Source organism: Budorcas taxicolor, chromosome X, assembly GCF_023091745.1.
Source record: "Budorcas taxicolor isolate Tak-1 chromosome X, Takin1.1, whole genome shotgun sequence".
NCBI lineage: Eukaryota > Metazoa > Chordata > Mammalia > Artiodactyla > Bovidae > Budorcas > Budorcas taxicolor.
The window spans coordinates 61,485,377-61,503,969 of NC_068935.1; the positions used below are offsets into that span (position 1 = coordinate 61,485,377).

General features: G+C 42.7%; 1 protein-coding gene and 1 long non-coding RNA gene across 2 annotated transcripts in view; one reads left to right on the plus strand and one right to left on the minus strand.

The window, feature by feature from the left end:
* The first annotated feature begins 1,661 nt into the window (after positions 1-1,661).
* F8 (coagulation factor VIII) overlaps positions 1,662-18,593 on the plus strand; it is a 141,253-nt gene continuing 124,321 nt past the window's right edge. Inside the window, exons 1-3 of the mRNA XM_052663089.1 lie at positions 1,662-1,852; positions 12,949-13,070; positions 16,650-16,772. Coding sequence (XP_052519049.1) covers positions 1,707-1,852; positions 12,949-13,070; positions 16,650-16,772 — 391 coding nt within the window. The 5' untranslated portion in view covers positions 1,662-1,706. The remainder of the gene's footprint in view (positions 1,853-12,948; positions 13,071-16,649; positions 16,773-18,593) is intronic.
* LOC128069885 (uncharacterized) overlaps positions 16,615-18,593 on the minus strand; it is an 83,031-nt gene continuing 81,052 nt past the window's right edge. Inside the window, exon 3 of the long non-coding RNA XR_008201580.1 lies at positions 16,615-16,805. This is a non-coding gene — a long non-coding RNA (uncharacterized LOC128069885). The remainder of the gene's footprint in view (positions 16,806-18,593) is intronic.

The following is an 18,593-nucleotide window of genomic DNA, read 5'->3' on the forward strand; positions in this document are numbered from 1 at the left end:
CGGCGGGCCGGGCCGCGCGTAAGCCGAAGGTCTTTGGCGGCTGCACTGGCTCCCCGCTTCCGGTCCCGCTCGCCGGTTGCTGGGAAGAGGGTTCCTTTCGGTTCCCCGCGAAACGTTACGTGGCCTTTCCCTCGCGAACGCTGTTTCGCTCTTTCCTTTACGAAAAAGTTCAAAGCCGGGCTCGTGGTGGTTGTTCATGTCAACACTGAGCACGTACTTATCACTGCCCCAGCCCCAAGCGACAGCTGTCGCTGTGACTCCGTCCTAGTTCAAGGCAACACCGCCCTGCCAGAAACCTTGCTGTTATTCCAATGCTTCCATCTCAGCCCAAATGGCCCTCAGCGAACAGGCCACCTGCTTTCGTACCGTTAAACCCGATCCTCACGTCTGTGGCCAGAGATCACGATCCTCCCTTGCTCAGAACCCTACCATGGCTCCCTAGAGCCTTAAGTGTACAAGTCACAGGCCTCTTACTGAAATGTAAGCTTCTTACATTTGCGCGTAAGGTATGCATCCCATGACCATTGGCATTTAAAATTGTGACCTGGTTCATCCCTCCTTCCCCTTCTCATACTTTACTTTCTTTTGGGGCGCAGTTCTTAGTTCACCTGACATACATAAGGGACCCCTGTCTCACAGGTATTGCTTAGCGTCTCTCAGTTGATGGTTTTTCCTGCTGTGCACCCGGTGCCTGGGATGGTGTTTGCGTAGGACCATGTCTGATTAGGACAAATGAACCATTGTGTGCTCTTTGGCGAACCACTTAACCACTCTGCCCCTTAGATGGTGCACCTGTACTTACTTTGCAGCCTCACTGTGAGGATTAAATCACATAATGTGTAAAGCATCTGACATAGTTCAGTTCAGTCGCTCAGTCGTATCTGACTCTTTGTGACCCCATGGACTGTAGGCCACCAGACTCCTCCATCCATGTAATTTTCTAAGCAAGAGTACCAGAGTGGGTGGCCATTGCCTTCTCCAGGGGATCTTCCCTACCTAGGGATCGAACCTGGGTCTCCCACATTGTGGGCAGATGCTTTACCGTCTGAGCCACCAGGGAATCCCTTAGGGAAGACTCTAGCACATGGTCCAAATGTAAGCTATTGCTCTGAATGAGGTCAGAAGCCAGTGGAGGGTTCTGGGCAAAGAAGTGACTGGATCTGCTTTATGGTTTTAAAGGTCATTCAGTGGTGTCTGCATGAGGGGCAAGGGGAGAAGCAGGGGCAACTCTTAGCATGAGGGTTGCTCTTGCTCATGCACGGATTCCAGAATCTTTGACATCCTGAGTGTCTCTTCCTGCTGCTAAGAAAGAGGGTTGGAGGCCACCGGGAATATGAAGACAGTTTGGTGCTCCTCTTCACCTGAACCCAATTCTTCCTTTTTTCCAAGGTTCTGAGCAAAGCAACAGTCTTGGGCCCCTGCTGCTTTTAGAGGTGAACGGGTTAAGCTTGAGCTCAGCCTTCCTCTTCCTACTCACTTCTTCCTGTGGCGGCTTCCCATCGCCCAAAAGGAAGCAATCCTATCTGCCACTGCTGAGCTCTCATGCCGTTCTTAAGTCCCCTAAAGTCCTTTCCGAAAACTTTGGGACATTTCACAAAATCATAGAAAATTTACCTTTTTTTTTTTTTGCCTCCTGGAAGCCTAGGATGTTTTTAGAGAACTGATTTTTTGCTTCTCCAGTTGAATATTTTCCAGCCATCAGAGCCATGCACATCAAGCTCTCTACCTGCCTCTTTCTGTGCCTCTGGCCATGCAGCTTCAGTGCCATCAGAAGATACTACCTGGGTGCAGTGGAACTGTCCTGGGACTATACACGAAGTGAACTGCTCAGTGAGCTGCATGTGAACACGAGGTAAGCCTAGGTTCTAGAGGCGCTGGGCAGAATGGTGGGTGTGGGACTCTGGCTGGCAGAAGATACAGACATAGGTTACAGTGGCTGTGATACTACTGAAGCCCTAAAGAGCATTTCCAAGTCACTGTCAATCCTTTTCATAGATCTAACCTATTTGTTGACTTTTTTCCCTATCTTGTCCATTGCTTCTCTTTGTCACATGCTGCCACTCTGGAAACTAGAGAGTGGGATAGAGTGAGGGCAGAGAGGCAAGGAGCATAAGAGATGGAACAAAACTTCTATCAGGGAGAAGAGCAACAAGACCCATCAGTATTACCCTGTTTTGGTGTAAAGATAGTATTAACCATGAATTCAGAAGCTTTTCATCTTTTCTGGGTTCTGGCACATTTGGGGAGAGTATGATTAAATAATCTTTCCAATATTATCTGTGGTCATTGATTTAGTCAGATTTTCTACCTATTCTTCGGTCAAGGTTTATTTATATATATTTTCCTAGAAAGCAATCGTCATGCCTAGAGTTTATAGTGTATTGGAATCAAGTCACATAGTAGTCATGTGATATTGTTAACCTCTTTTGTGTCTGTAGTTATATCTCTGTTCTTAGCTTGTATATGTTCTCATTACCTCTCTTACAAGTAATATTTTCAGGACATTTCTGGATTTTATTGCTTTTGTCAGGAACCTGCACTTTTGGGTCTATCAATTTCCATTTTTACTTTCATTGGTTCATTTCTTCTTCCTTACTTCCTTTGGTTCGTTTTGTTGATCTAATTGTTTGCTTATTGAGTTGAATGCTGAAAGCATTTATTTACAATTTTGTTGTATTTTCTTTAAATGTGCATTATAAAGTTTTAAGCCCAGTACATACTTGATGGTAATGTAAATATTAAATATGGTCATGTCATACAAATGTTACAATCTTTTTTGTTCTGTTTGCTTTGCCCCCTACATTTCTTCTACCTGAACCTGCTTCTTGATTATCCCCAATCTGGTAGCCCTAGTATGGTAATATAGATTCATGAACACACATGTTTGCACATATATGCAAATAAAGGTTTTCTTTGTCATTGTTTGTTTTACAAAAAATAGGATACTATACATTTTTCTCACTCATTAACACCTAATGGAATCCTGTGCAAGTCAATTAAATGACTATGTAAAATTTCTCTCCCTTTCTTCTCCTGCCTTCAATCTTTTCCAGCATCAGGATCTTTTCCAATGAGTCAGTTTTTCGCATCAATGGCTAAAGTATTGGAGTTTCAGCTTCAGCATCAGTCCTTCCAGTGAATATTCAGGACTAATTTCCTTTAGGATGAACTGGTTGGATCTCCTTGCAGTCCAAGGGACTCTCAAGAGTCTTCTCCAACACCACACTTCAAAAGCATCAATTCTTTGGTGCTTAGCCTTCTTTATAGTCCAACTCTCACATCCATACATAACTACTGGAAAAACCATAGCTTTGACTATTGAGACCTTTGTTGGCAAAGAAATGTATCTGCTTTTTCATATGCTGTCTAGTTTTGTCATAGCTTTTCTTCCAGGGAGCAAGTGTCTTTTAATTTTGTGGCTGCAGTCACCATCTGCAGTGATTTTGGAAGCCAAGAAAAAAAAGTTCGTCACTCTTTCCATTGTTTCCCCATCTATTTGCCATGAACGTTGGGACAGGATGCCGTGACCTCCGTTTTTTGAATGTTGAGTTTTAAGACAGTTCTTTTTTACTCCTCTTTCAGTTTCATCAAGAGCCTCTTTTGTTCCTGTTTGCTTTCTGCCATAAGGGTGGTGTCATCTGCATATCTGAGGTTATTGATATTTCTCCTGGCAATCTTGATTCCAGCTTGTGCTTCATCCAGCCCAGCGTTTCTTATGATGTACTCTTCATATAAGTTAAAGCAGGGTGACAGTATACAGCCTTGATGTACCCCTTTCCCAATTTGGAACCAGTCCGTTGTTCCATGTCTGGTTCTAACTGTTGCTTCTTGACCTGCATACAGGTTTTTCAGGAGGTAGGTAAGGTGGTTTGGTATTTCCATCTCTTTAAGAATTCTCCACTGTTGTGATCCACACAGTCAAAGGCTTTAGCATCATCAATGAAGCAGAAGTAGATGTTTTTCTTGAATTCTCTTGCTTTTTCTATGATCCAACAGATGTTGGCTATTTGATTTCTGGTTCCTCTGCCTTTTCTAAATCCAGCTTGAACATCTGAACATTCTTGGTTCACGTACTGTTAAAGCCTGGCTTGAGCATTTTGAGAATTTTGAGCACTACTATGCTAGCGTGAGAAGGCAATGGCAACCCACTCCAGTACTCTTGCCTGGAAAATCCCATGGACGGAGGAGCCTGGTAGGCTGCAGTCCATGGGGTCGCTAAGAGTCGGACATGACTGAGCGACTTCCCTTTCACTTTTCACTTTCATGCATTGGAGAGAGAAATGGCAACCCACTCCAGTGTTCTTGCCTGGAGAATCCCAGAGACGGGGGAGCCTGGTGGGCTGCCGTCTATGGGGTCACACAGAGTCGGACATGACTGAAGTGACTTAGCTTAGCAGCATGCTAGCATGTGAAATGAGTGCAATTGTGCGGTAGTTTGAACATTCTTTGGCACTGCCCTTCTTTGAGATTGGAATGAAAACTGACCTTTCCCAGTCCTGTGACCACTGCTGAATTTTTATATTTGCTTGCATATTGAGTGCAGCACTTTCACAGCATCATCTTTTAGGATTTGAAACAGCTCAACTGGAATTCCATCACCTCCACTAGCTTTGTTCATAGCAGTTTGCAATAACATCTACTTATTATCTCACAGTTTCAGTGGGTCAGAAATCCAGGTCGGCTCAACTAGGAACTCGACTTGGGATCATACAAGGCCAAAATCAAGGTGTATACAGGGCTATGTTCCTTACTGGAGGCTCCGGCTTGGGGGAGTGGGAGGAAACCCACTTCCAGGCTCAATTGGAATTTAGTTCCTTCTTTCAGTTTCCATGCAGTGCCCTCTATCTTTATGCTAATAAGTGTATATCAAGTCTCTTTTGTGCTTCAGATCTAACTTCAATTTCCATGACATCTGTTAAAACTTCTGCTCTGTCTCCCTCTTCCACTTTTAAGATTTCTCATGGTTACATTAGACCCACCCAGACATTTCAAGATCCTCTCCCCATCTCAAGAGCAGCTGATTAACAACCTTAATTCCATGTGTCAAGTTTCTTCTACCACATAACAGAACATAGTCCTGAGCATAATGCCAAGGGGCAGAGGTCATGAGGGACATTTTCCCTACCACTGGTATAATTTACATATGGTGAAACACACAGATTTTTAAATGTGCAGTTTGAGAAGTTTTGACAAATCATACCAGTTACATAAATACCACCCCAGTCAATCATCCTGCAACCTTTTAGTAAGTATCTCTACCTTGACCTGGCACCAGGCAACAAGCTCCTTTCTGGAATTACAAATTTGCTTTTGACTTTACGAGACTTTTATATCAGTAAATTCATACAGTATGCACTCTTCAGTGTCTCGATTTTTATCTTAAGCATCGTGATTTGGAAATTTGCTCAGGCTGTCACATGAAGTTGTTCTGTCCTTTTTATTGCTGATTACTGCTCGTTTGAGGGAATATATCACAATGTATACCTTTCACTTCCACGTTAACCTTTGACTTGTTTCCAGGGGTTAATATAAATAAACCTGCTGTGAACATTCCTGTACAAGTGTTTGTGTGGCCATCTGCTTTCACTTATCTTAGCTGCATATTCGATGAGTGAAATTGCTGGATCATGTGAAAATGCACATTTAACTTTATAAGATACTATGAACAGATTTCTGGAATGATTATACCATTTTGTACTCTCATCAGCAATGCATGAAAGTGCCAGTTGCAACACATACTGGGTATGTGGTGTTGCTAGACAGAGAATGAGATGGTTGGATGGCATCACTGACTCAATGGACATGAGTTTGGGTAAACGCCAGGAGGTGGTGATGGACAAGGAGGCCTGGCATGCTGCAGTTCATGGGATCACAAAGAGTTGAACACGACTGAGCGACTGAACTGAACTGAAGTATTTTAGTTATTTAATGACTATGTGCTGATATTGTACTGTATGTTTAATTTTACATTTCTCTGATACTAAAGATACTGAGCATCTTTACATTTGTGACTGACCATTCCTGTATGTTATTTAATAATCTGATGATGCAAATATTTAGCCCATTTTTACATTGGGTTGTCTTATTATTGTTGAGTTTTGAGACTTCTTTATATATTCTGGATACAAGTACACTTGTTTTCAAAATTTTCTCACAGCACAAAGATTTTCATTTTGATGAATTCCAATTTATCTATTTTTTTCTGCTAGTTGCTTGTGTTTTTGGTATCATATCTAAAAAGCTATTACCAAATCCAAAGTCACAGAGATTTATACCAGTGCTTTCTTCTAAGAGTTTTATAGTCTTAGCTCTTATATTGAGTTATTTGAGTTAATTTTTGTGCATAGTTTAAGGAAGGGATCCAAGCCTGTGGTTGTGCCATGTGACTGATCCTGAAGTAGAGGCCCAGATGATCAGTAGCCTGGTATCTAAATGAACCATTGGCCATTTATCTGTTAATACTGGACTATTTGAAAACTAGTGTTGAGATAATTGTACTTAATACGTTGTGCTTGTATTATAGCATGCAGGATGAAGTATAGTGAATCACAGTCTGTGTATAAAATTGAATGGAGAAAATGATTTATTTAGTATCTAGATTTCTTTTGCTTTATAGGCAGTCACATGGATTTACCAGGAAAAAGTTGATAGAATTTTATTTTGATGATACCATTTTATAGTCCAGATTATTTTGGTACTGATTAACAGGATAAGCTGACTCTGAACATATCCTGACAACCTCTGCCAAGACTTGAAACAAACATCTGGGAAATTCAGTTTTATATTATCTATTCCTGCAGCTGCTCAACTTCTTCTAAGCAAAGGTCAGGGAATATAATAGGTTTTCCGATGGATTTTAGATAAAATGTGAAAGAACAGTTCAGGTCAAGGACATTGTTGCGAAATATATTTGGCAAGATTTATATATCAAAGCCCAAGGGAAATACACAAACAAAACCCCACATAAGTTAGGAAAGAGTAAAACCTGTGAACCTGGGAACATTTTGTCACTTACTGTGCAGATTATGCTAAATCAGAGTCATAAATCACGTCCCAGCTGACTAGGGCCTAGGCCTTCTGTTTTCTCTGTTGCATAACCTTGTTCTTTTATCTAGCTTTTGATTTTTTCCTTTTCCCTCAGAGAGAGAAAAAATTGTTTTTGTGTACTGGTGATCCTGTTCCTTCTCTGGTCTTCCAAGCTCTTGATCTAGTAAACACTTTTTATGTCCTAGATTTTCATTTTAGTCAGAAATATTAAAATGAAAGCACTGTGCTAGTGTGTAGCAAAATACCTATCTCTGGACATAGATCTGAGTCTTATTAGAAACCACTGGCAACTTTGGAGAAACTGGGTAAGGCAGACTCAGCAGAACCAAGGAGATGGACTAGGCAGAGGAAAAGGGAACAAACTCTAGGGAGGAGTTGATGACTGTGCCTCAAGGTTGCCAGGAGATGGGACAAATCAACTCAAAGTTCAATGACTAAAAGCCCTGTAGGTCTATGCCAAAGCTAGTGCCATGGAAATTTCCAGAGATGGATGAAATTAGAGCACAATGAAATATGAATTAGTGTCACAGATTGGGTTCCCTAGAAGCGGACTGTGAGATAGAGATTGTCCTGTAGGAATGTTATTTAGAGTTGTCTTGGGATCAATACCTGAGGAAGTGGGAGTGGGCAGAGGGAGAAACTGGGCCGCCATGCAGGCCAACCCTCCACGGAACTCGAGCTCAGTTGACCCTTCTGAGTTGTCCCGGTTGGGCCAAGGCCACCAGGCCCCTGTGTCTACGTAATGATCAGCCGTTCAGTTCAGTCGCTCAGTCATGTCCAACTCTTTGCAACCCCATGAAACACGGCACACCAGGCCTCCCTGCCCATCACCAACTCCCAGAGTTTACCCAAACTCATGTCCATTGAGTCGGTGATGCCATCCAACCATCTCATCCTCTGTCGTCCCATTCTCCTCCTGCCCTCAATCTTTCCCAGCATCAGGGTCTTTTCAAATGAGTCAGCTCTTCGCTTCAGGTGGCCAAAGTATTGGAGTTTCAGCTTCAACATCAGTCCTTCCAGTGAACACCCAGGACTGATCTCCTTTAGGATGGACTGGTTGGATCTCCTTGCTGTCCAAGGGACTCTCAAGAGAGATTGATGCTTTTGAACTGTGCTTTTGAACTGTGGTGTTGGAGAAGACTCTTGAGAGTCCCTTGGACTGCAAGGAGATCAGCCCTGGGATTTCTTTGGAGGGAATGATGCTGAAGCTGAAACTCCAGTACTTTGGCCACCTCATGCGAAGAGTTGACTCATTGGAAAAGACTCTGATGCTGGGAGGGATTGGGGGCAGGAGGAGAAGGGGACGACAGAGGATGAGATGGCTGGATGGCATCACTGACTCGATGGACGTGAGTATGAGTGAACTCTGGGAGTTGGTGATGGACAGGGGGGCCTGGTGTGCAGCGATTCACGGGGTCGCAAAGAGTCGGACACGACTGAGTGACTGAACTGAATTTAACTGAACATAATTAACTTTTGGGGGGGTGTTAATTCTAAAAGGTATTGTAGGTCTTCATAGAACCGTTCAACTTCAGCTTCTTCAGCATTACTGGTTGGGGCATAGACTTGAATTACTGTGATACTGAATGGTTTGCCTTGGAAACGAACAGAGATCATTCTGTCGTTTTTGAGACTGCATCCAAGTACTGCATTTCAGACTCTTGTTGACCATGGTGGCTACTCCATTTCTCCTAAGGGATTCCTGCCTGCAGTAGTAGATATAATGGTCATCTGAGTTAAATTCACCCATTCCAGCCCATTTTAGTTCTCTGATTCCTAGAATGTTGACGTTCACTCTTGCCATCTCCTGTGTGACCACTTCCAATTTGCCTTGATTCATGGACCTGACATTCCAGGTTCCTATGCAATATTGCTGTTTACAGCATCGGACCTTGCTTCTGTCACCAGTCACATCCACAACTGGGTATTGTTTTTGCTTTGACTCCATCCCTTCATTCTTTCTGGAGTTATTTCTCCAGTGATCTCCAGTAGCATATTCGGCACCTACTGACCTGGGGAGTTCCTCTTTCAGTATCCTATCATTTTGCTTTTTCATACTGTTCATGGAGTTCTCAAGGCAAGAATACTGAAGTAGTTTGCCATTCCCTTCTCCAGTGGACCACATTCTGTCAGACCTCTCCACCATGACCCGCCCGTCTTGGGTGGCCCCGCAGTGTATGGCTTAATTTCACTGAGTTGAAGACTCTAGACATGGACCTCACCAGATGGGCAACACTGAAATCATATTGATTATATTCTTTGCAGCCAAAAATGGAGCAGCTCTATACAGTCAGCAAAAACAAGACCGGGAGCTGACTGTGGCTCAGATCATGAACTCCTTATTGCCAAATTCAGACTTAAATTGAAGAAAATAGGGAAAGTCACTAGACCATTCAGGTATGATCTAAATCAAATCCCTTTTGATTATACAGTGGAAGTGAGAAATAGATTTAAGGAACTAGATCTGATAGACAGAGTGCCTGATGAACTATGGATGGAGGTTCGTGACATTGTGCAGAAGACGGGGATCAAGACCATCCCCATGGAAAAGAAATGCAAAAAAGCAAAATGGCTGTCTGAGGAGGCTTTACAAATAGCTGTGAAAAAAAGAGAAGCAAAAAGCAAAGGAGAAAAGGAAAGATATAAGCATCTGAATGCAGAGTTCCAAAGAATAGCAAGAAGAGAAAAGAAGGCCTTCCTCAGCAATCAATGCAAAGAGATAGAGGAAGACAACAGAATGGGAAAGATCTCTTCAAGAAAATTAGAAATACCAAGGGAACATTTCATGCAAAGATGGGCTCGATAAAGGACGGAAATAGTATGGACCTAACAGAAGCAGAAGATACTAAGAAGAGGTGGCAAGAATACACAGAAGAACTGTACAAAAAATATCTTCACGACCAAGATAATCACGATGGTGTGGTCACTCACATAGAGCCAGACATCCTGGAATGTGAAGTTAAGTGGGCATTAGAAAGCATCACTATGAACAAAGCTAGTGGAGGTGATGGAATTCCAGTTGAGCTATTTCAAATCCTGAAAGATGATGCTGAGAAAGTGCTGCACTCAATATGTCAGCAAATTTGGAAAACTCACCAGTGGCCACAGGACTGGAAAAGGTCAGTTTTCATTCCAATTCCAAAGAAAGGCAATGCCAAAGAATGCTCTAACTACCACACAACTGCAGTCATCTCACACACTGGTAAAGTAATGCTCAAAATTCTCCAAGCCAGGCTTCAGCAATACGTGAACCGTGAACTTCCTGATGTTCAAGCTGGTTTTAGAAAAGGCAGAAGCACCAGAGATCAAATTGCCAACATCTGCTGGATCATGGAAAAAGCAAGAGAGTTCCAGAAAAACATCTATTTCTGCTTTATTGACTATGCCAAAGCCTTTGACTGTGTGGATCACAATAAACTGTGGAAAATTCTGAAAGAGATGGGAATACCAGACCACCTGACCTGCCTGTTGAGAAACCTACATGCAGGTCAGAAAGCCACAGTTAGAACTGGACATGGACCAACAGACTAGTTCCAAATAGGAAAAGGAGTACATCAAGGCTGTATATTGTCACCCTGCTTATTTAACTTCTATGCAGAGTACATCATGAGAAACACTGGACTGTAAGAAGCACAAGCTAGAATCAAGATTGCCAGGAGAAATATCAATAACCTCAGATATGTAGATGACACCACCCTTATGGCAGAAAGTGAAGAGGAACTAAAAAGCCTCTTGATGAAAGTGAAAGAGGAGAGTGAAAAAGTTAGCTTAAAGCTCAACATTCAGAAAACTAAGATCATGGCATCCCATCACTTCATGGGAAATAGATGGGGAAACAGTGGAAACAGTGTCTGACTTTATTTTGGGGGGCTCCAAAATCACTGCAGATGGTGACTGCAGCCTGAACTTAAAGACACTTACTCCTTGGAAGGAAAGTTATGACCAACCTAGATAGCATATTCGAAAGCAGAGACATTACTTTGCCAACAAAGGTCCATCTAATCAAGGCTATGGTTTTTCCAGTAGTTATGTATGGATGTGAGAGTTGGACTGTGAAGAAAGCTGAGCACCGAAGAATTGATGCTTTTGAAGTGTGGTGTTGGAAAAGACTGTTGAGAGTCCTTTGGACTTCAAGGAGATCCAACCAGTCCATTCTAAAGGAGATCAGTCCTGGTGTTTTTGGAAGGAATGTTGCTAAAGCTGAATCTCCAGTACTTTGGCCACCTCATGTGAAGAGTTGACTCATTGGAAAAGACTCTGATGCTGGGAGGGATTGAGGGCCGGAGGAGAAGGGGATGACAGAGGATGAGATGGCTGGATGGCATCACCGACTTGATGGACAGTTTGAGTAAACTCTGGGAGTTGGTGATGCACAGGGAGGCCTGGCATGCTGCAGTTCATGGGGTGGCAAAGAGTCGGACACGACCGAGCGACTGAACTGAACATAATTATGAAATGTCTGATTCATTAGCTGATCCATGGGTAAGTGGATGTGGGGTGTGTGTGTGTGTGTGTGTGTGTGTGTGTGTGTGTGTGTGTGTGTGCGTGCATGCATGCTCAGTAGTGTCCAACTCTGTGAACCTGTGTACTGTAGCTCACCAGGCTCCTCTGTCCATGGAATTTTCCAGACAAGAATACTGGAGAGGGTTGCCATTTCCTTCTCCAAGAGATCTTTCCAACCCAGAAATCAAACTCGTGTCTTTTGTGTCTCCTGCATTGGTAGGTGATTTCTTTACCACTGCACCACCTTGGATAATTGGCGGTATCTGGTAATTTTAGGTACATACTGACAAAATTGGAGTTCAAGGTACTTAGATGAAAGTTATAGTCTTTTTTAGAGATAAAATTGAAGGATGTTATAGTTATTGTTTCGGCAAAGGTTTTTTTGGCTGGTAGTGTATGAGTATTGATTTTATGCTTTTTCTTATTGTATGGTACTTAATGTGTCAGATGACTTTTGAAAACAGTGTTTTGATTTGATGGTGGTGGTTTAGTTGCTAAGTCATGTCCAACTCTTGTGACCCCATGCACTGTAGCCCACCAGGCTCTTCTGTCCATGGGATTTTCCAGGCAAGATTACTCAAGTGGATTGCCATTTCCTTCTCCAGGGGATCTTCCCAACCCAGGAATTAAACCCGGGTCTCCTGCATTGCAGGCAGATTCTTTACCAACTAAGCTATGAGGAAAGACTTGCTCTTTGATTTGATAGATGTTACGAATTGTCTGGGCTTCCCTGGTAGCACAGCTGGTAAAGAATCTGCCAGCAGTGCAGGAGACCCAGTTCGATTCCTGAGTCAGGATGATCCACTGGAGAAGGGATAGGCTACCTTCTCTAGTATTCTTGGGCTTCCCTGGTGGCTCAGCTGGGAAAGAATCTGCCTGTAATGTGGGAGACCTCGGTTTGATCCCTGGGTTGGGAAGATCCCCTGGAGAAGGGAACAGCTACCCACTCCAGTATTCTGGCCTGGAGAATTCCAGGGACAGCATGTCCTGGTCTGTCCAGGCTTCTATAACAAAATACCATAGACTGGGTGGCTTATAAACAATAGACATTTATTTCTCACAGTTCTGGAAGCCAGACATCCAAGATCAGAGTGCCAACTGATTTGGTGTCTGGTGATGACCCTCTTGCTGGTTCAGAGATGCCATTTTTTGTTGTAACTTACATGGTTACAAGAGGTGAGATATCTCTCTCGGGGGTCCTTTATAAGGGCACTAATCCCATTTGTGAGGGTTCTGCACAGAAATATTCAGTCTGTAGCAGGGATCCAGATACCATTTCCAGTCTGCCTTGTTCACGGTAGAGGAGAGTGGGATGGAAGCATGACCTCCAGCTATTTTTCCAAGCACGTTCAGAGAAGGGTCAACCAAAATGAATGACTTTTTCTCTTCTTCACACAGGTTTCCTCCCAGAGTGCCCAAACCTTTTCCATTCAACACATCAGTCATGTACAGAAAGACTGTGTTTGTAGAGTTCACGGATCAACTTTTTAACATCGCCAAGCCCAGGCCACCATGGATGGGTAATGTAAACAAGATTGACTCTTTCTTGTGAAACTGGGTGTCTTGTTTCCTTGAAAGGATTACCCAGCCTTGGACTGCAGTTTTTTAAGAGGGCAGCTGCCAAAGAAAATATTTTCTTGGTCAGTCTTCCCTTATTACCACCTCTTGGGGAAATACACTGACCAAATGGTCTCAGTCTTCTTGACTGGATCTCCTCCTGTGTTTATTCTCTAGATGTTCAAGTGCCCTTTATCTTGGACCTGGGTTCATTTTCTTTTTTCTCCCTGCTTTCAATTCCTAGTTGGTCTTATCCATGCTCATGGCTTTAAAAGATCATATATGCCAGTAACCCCTGAGTTTATATCTTCAGTTCAGACTGCTTGTTTGATACTTCCACTTAAATGTCAAATAAGCATGTGAAAGTGAAAGTTGCTCAGTCATGTTCGACTCTTGACGACCCCATGGACTATACAGTCCATGGGATTCTCCAGGCCAGAATACTGGAGTGGGTAGCCTTTCCCTTCTCCAGGGGATCTTCCCAACCCAGGGATCAAAACCAGGTCTCCCACATTGCAGGCAGATTCTTTACCAGCTGAGCCATCAGGGAAGCCCAAATAAGCATGTAACAAGGTGTTAAGATTTCCTGTCTTAGAATTATTTCTGAGAATTATAGCTGACAAGTAGTCCCAAATTCTAAAGAAAGATAATGGCCCACCTATTCAAGACTTGTTCAGATAGTGCTCCAAATTGATTCAGCAACCTTTAGCCCATCATGTACCTTCAAGTTTTATAAAAGAAGGCTAGGAACTTATGAAAAACTTTAGATTTGAGGATTTCCTGTGAAAACATTTTTGGTATTTTGTATATATCCCCATGGAGAGGAAGTATCTGCCCTCCCCACCATGTCAAGCTGCAGCGAGGGAGGCTTCAGGAGAACTGTTTAGAAAACTTGAGAGAATTTTTGGCGCTTGGAAGATACTGATTCGTGCCTGATTTTTATCTGGAAGAAAACTTTCAAGGCCAGAGTCTTACAGAGTTTCCCCTAATGGTGTCAGAAGGAGAGTGGGATATGGCAGAAGCTAACTGCACCGCCACTGTTAGGTGTGAGACCAGGAAGATTATTGGACAAAACTTGCCTCAAGAAAACCCTGCCTGAGAGGACTTTTTGCCAGGGCTAGGTGATCCCAGCAGAGAAGATCTGTGTGATTGCACTCTCAGAAGCACAAAATGAGAGGAGAGATAAAGTGAAAACTGGACAGGGCATATCACAGGCCAGGGGGAAATGGAATAGGATGTCACCATACTGAGAGGGAGAGAGTTCTCAAAGAACTCATGTAAGTTCTCTAAGAAAGAAAGATGTAGAAATTTGGCCTGTGCCACATGCAGGGGGTACCAAAGCCACATTACCACTGAACGACCAAGAAAAATCTTATAATTATGCCTTTTTTCCGCTCCTGTCCTAAGCTCCAACCTTAGAAGGTCCAGAGGCAGTAAGGTGATTGGGGAAGGAAGGTGAGAAAGCAGTGAACCTGCTAACCAAATATCTTTTTCTCCCTATTACTGATTTCTGAGTCTATTTCAGAGCTGAACTGGAGGAGGGGGGAATCCCTGAATTGCAGGGAACATCAAAAGTTTGCTATGAGGCCAGACTGGACTTCTTAGTACATATGATAATACTGTTAATATGTGAAGGTTACTTGGGGAAAATTTGGGATTGCTCAAAATGCGAGAAAGGGAAATTCTACATACAATTAAAAACCATGAAAAAGAAACCTGTTTCATATTTTCATCCCACTAAATCCAGTGCATTCAGTAAAGCCATTTGTAAGCCTCGTGCTGCGGTTCATGGGGTCACAAAGAGTCGGACACGACTGAGTGACTTCACTTTCACTTTCACTTATACCTAGTATGACTGTCTGTAAGTCACCAATTTCCTCCAAATTTTCTGTGCCATGGCCTGATGACCACTCAGTTGCACAAATCAAAATCACAGGAGTCATGCCTGGTTCCCATGTCTTTCATGCTTCTCTCCCACCCCATCTTCAACATGCAACTCATGAGCAAGTCTTGTTGACTTGCTGACCTAAAATAGACTACCAGATGTCTCTCCAGAAAAGATGAGTTTCTTGAGGATCAGCAGAGGATGGCAGTTTGGTGTCTGAAACCACAGCAAGTTGCAAACAAGTCCCCAAATAACAAGAAGAGAAGAGCACAGTTCGCAGAAGGGTAAAGGAATTTGGAAGGGCTTGGGAAAACAGAGTCCATGGCTGCTCATTGATTGAGTCCTTGCCAACAATGATGAGGATTTTTTTCCTCCTTGGGCTCTGCTATTGTTACAGGGCATGAGAGTTCCCCTTCTGGTCTCAAACTCTATTTAACTGATGTTTCTGTTTATGAATATTTTTATTAATATTATAAATATTCATTCAAAATCTTATTATTTTGAATGTCTTCCTCCAAAACAAGTCTCCAATCCATTTCTTCTTCTAAATTCCTGTAACCTCCAAAGTCTTACATGTTATATTCCCTGCCTTCCTCTATAACCTTCTTTTCTGCTATTTTCTATCTCATTCACTTTGCTTCAGCCACAGGTTACTTTGCTATCTTTAAAGTATCCTCTGCTTCCTGCCTCATCATTTTCTAGTATGCCACCATCGTTTACAGCATTTATAACAACCTAAAGTTTTCTTGTTTATTTACATATTTAATAGCTTCCCTCATGGCTCAGTTGGTAAAGAATCCACCTGCAATGCAGGAGACCCTGGTTCAATTCCTGGGTTGGGAAGATCCCATGGAGGAGGGAAAGGCTACCTACTCCAGTATTCTGGCCTGGAGAATTCCAAAGGCTACCCACTCCAGTGTTCTTGGGCTTCCTTGTTGGCTCAGCTGGGAAAGAATCCACTGGCAATGCAGGAGAACTGGGTTTGATCCCTGGATTGGGACTATCCCCTGGAGAAGGGAAAGGCTACCTACTCCAGTATTCTGGCCTGGAGAATTCCATGGATATAGTCCATGGGGTCACAATGAGTCAGACATGACTGAGCTACTTTCACTTTTACTAATGTCTCTATAATTTGATCTCTATGGCCTATCTTCTTAATTACTTCATGTCTAGTGCCTAAGATGGTTTATAGAATATAGTAGGAACCCAATTATTAGTTGAATGAATCTATGCATTGAATGCATTGCCAGAAATCTGTCCTCAGAACAACCATAAGACTGGGCTGGTTATAGAAGTTAATGTATTCATTTGGCTACTACTTTTTATCAGTAATCTGAAGGACTTGCTTCTCTCCTGTAACTTTGACCATCATTTTTGTGATAAATTTTTTGGAGTGCTACTTTCCAAATGGGGCTTCCCTGATGGCTCAATGGTAAATAATCAGCCTGCCAATGTAGCAGATGTGGGTTCCATCCCTGGTTTGGGAAGATCCCCTGGAGAAGGAAATGGCAACCCACTCCAGTATTCTTGCCTGGGAAATCCTATGGACAGAGGAGCCTGGCGGGCTATAGTCCATGGGGTTTCAAAAGAGTCAGACGTGACTTACCAGCTAAACATCCTTCCAAATGACATTTGGGGGAACATGTCCTTCTTGCAGGTCTGCTGGGTCCAACTATCCAGGCTGAGGTTTATGACACCGTGGTCATCACATTTCAGAATATGGCTTCTCATCCTGTTAGTCTTCATGCTATTGGCGTATCCTACTGGAAATCTTCTGAAGGTGAGTCAAATGCCCGCCTATGGTTTGATCATACTACGGATAGAAGAGTAGTGAGTATAAGGTCATACAGCTAATGAATGGTGGAGTCAGGATTCAAACCTAGGCCCATTGCATGAAGTCAAGAACATTGTTATTTCGGTCTTATCCCAAAGCTTGTCTCTGTCCTCTGTTATCCCTTGGGGAACCAGGCCACAAATCCTAAAATCCCACTTTATCTGCCTTCTTATGCCAAAAAAACTTCCTAGGGAAGATCAAGGCCATTGGTGTAGCAATGAAACCGAATTCTCCTTCTCTTTCCTTAGATTCAGATTTTTCAGACATTTCCTTTCCCTCCCTTTCTCCCAGTTGCTAAAATATGGATGTCACCATGTGGTTAGGGCCAACTAGCTGAAGAACAAGCTGACCTCATTACAACAAAGAATAAAAAATCTGTTTGGCCACAATTCCCATGGTGCAAGAAGGAATGAAAGGGAATGTCACAGTGGACCCTGATATTGCCCAGATGGACTATTACATATACAGATCAAGAAGATTCAAGCAAATCATCAGTACATTATTGGAGCACATGTCCTGTACTGTATGGTCTGACTATGCTTCGATGTTGACTAAGTTCTCATGCAAAAATGGAAGAGTACTACCTTTTTTGGTTGCACTCCTGAGGTCAGGGCAGACGTGGACTGAGGGAAGGTGAAAGATAGGAGCCGGCAGGGATATAGAGGAAAAGACATCCCAGGTTCTGCCTGGTGCCTAGCAGGCTATCCATGAGGCTTATCCACTTCAAAGCTTCCAGAATGAATCTAGGCGCATTTTTAGAGAGACCAGGGTTCCCCCAATTCTGCACCTAGGAGCTCAGCATAGAGATGACTGTTTTGTACCCTAAGCCTTGTGAGTTCCAGGAAAATAGTCTATCTAATCTCTCATACATATAACAGTCCAGGAACAACACAGTGAGTCAGGGGCCTAATGCCCATGTAATTTATAGTCCTATCACAAGCCTGTGTGTTTATATGTTATCATCCACAAATTCTTGGCCTCCTTAGATTAGCCTAGGGGCCCCAACATGTAAGGTAAATCCATGATGATGATAAGTATAACTTCACATGCTTATTGACCTTTCTGATATCCTTTAATAAACTATCTGATCAACTGTTTAAGTACTTTTCCTGATACAAAGACAATGATTTGTTTATCTTTTTCTGATTGATTTGTAGAGTTAGTTTATATATTCTGAATACAAATCCTCTGACAGATAGAAATATTTACATATCTTCTTCCAGTCTGTAGCTTGAATTTTCACTCTTTTGATAATTTTTTTGGTAAAGTTCTTAAAGTTGGTGAAGCATAAAAATTCAAACATTAATGAAACACACAAAAAAGGTATCACATGTTTTCCTTGTATGTTAGACTTTGGGTCCTATTTAAGACATTTGCCTACCCCCAAGTCATGAAGGATTTCTTCCATGCTTTCCTTTAGAAGTTCTATTATTTTGCCTTTCATGCTGAAGTCTATAACCCATCACAAATGAATTTTTGTGTATGGTTTCCCGATAGCATTTTAAAACAGTTTTATTGAGGTTTAAATTACATACCACGAAATTCAGTCATTTAAAGTAGTTTGATGACTGACTCAGTTCAGACAGTCATGGGGCCACCAACACCATCCATGTCAAGAAGTTCTGGTCTTGCTGTTCAAGCCCCATTCCTACCCCCAGCCCCAGGCAACCACTGAGCTGCTTTGTAAGCCTGTCATGTTAATCTCCCAAACCAAAACTCTGGGAAATTGTATTTCAGTTCAGCAAACAGCCATCCCCTCCTCCAGAG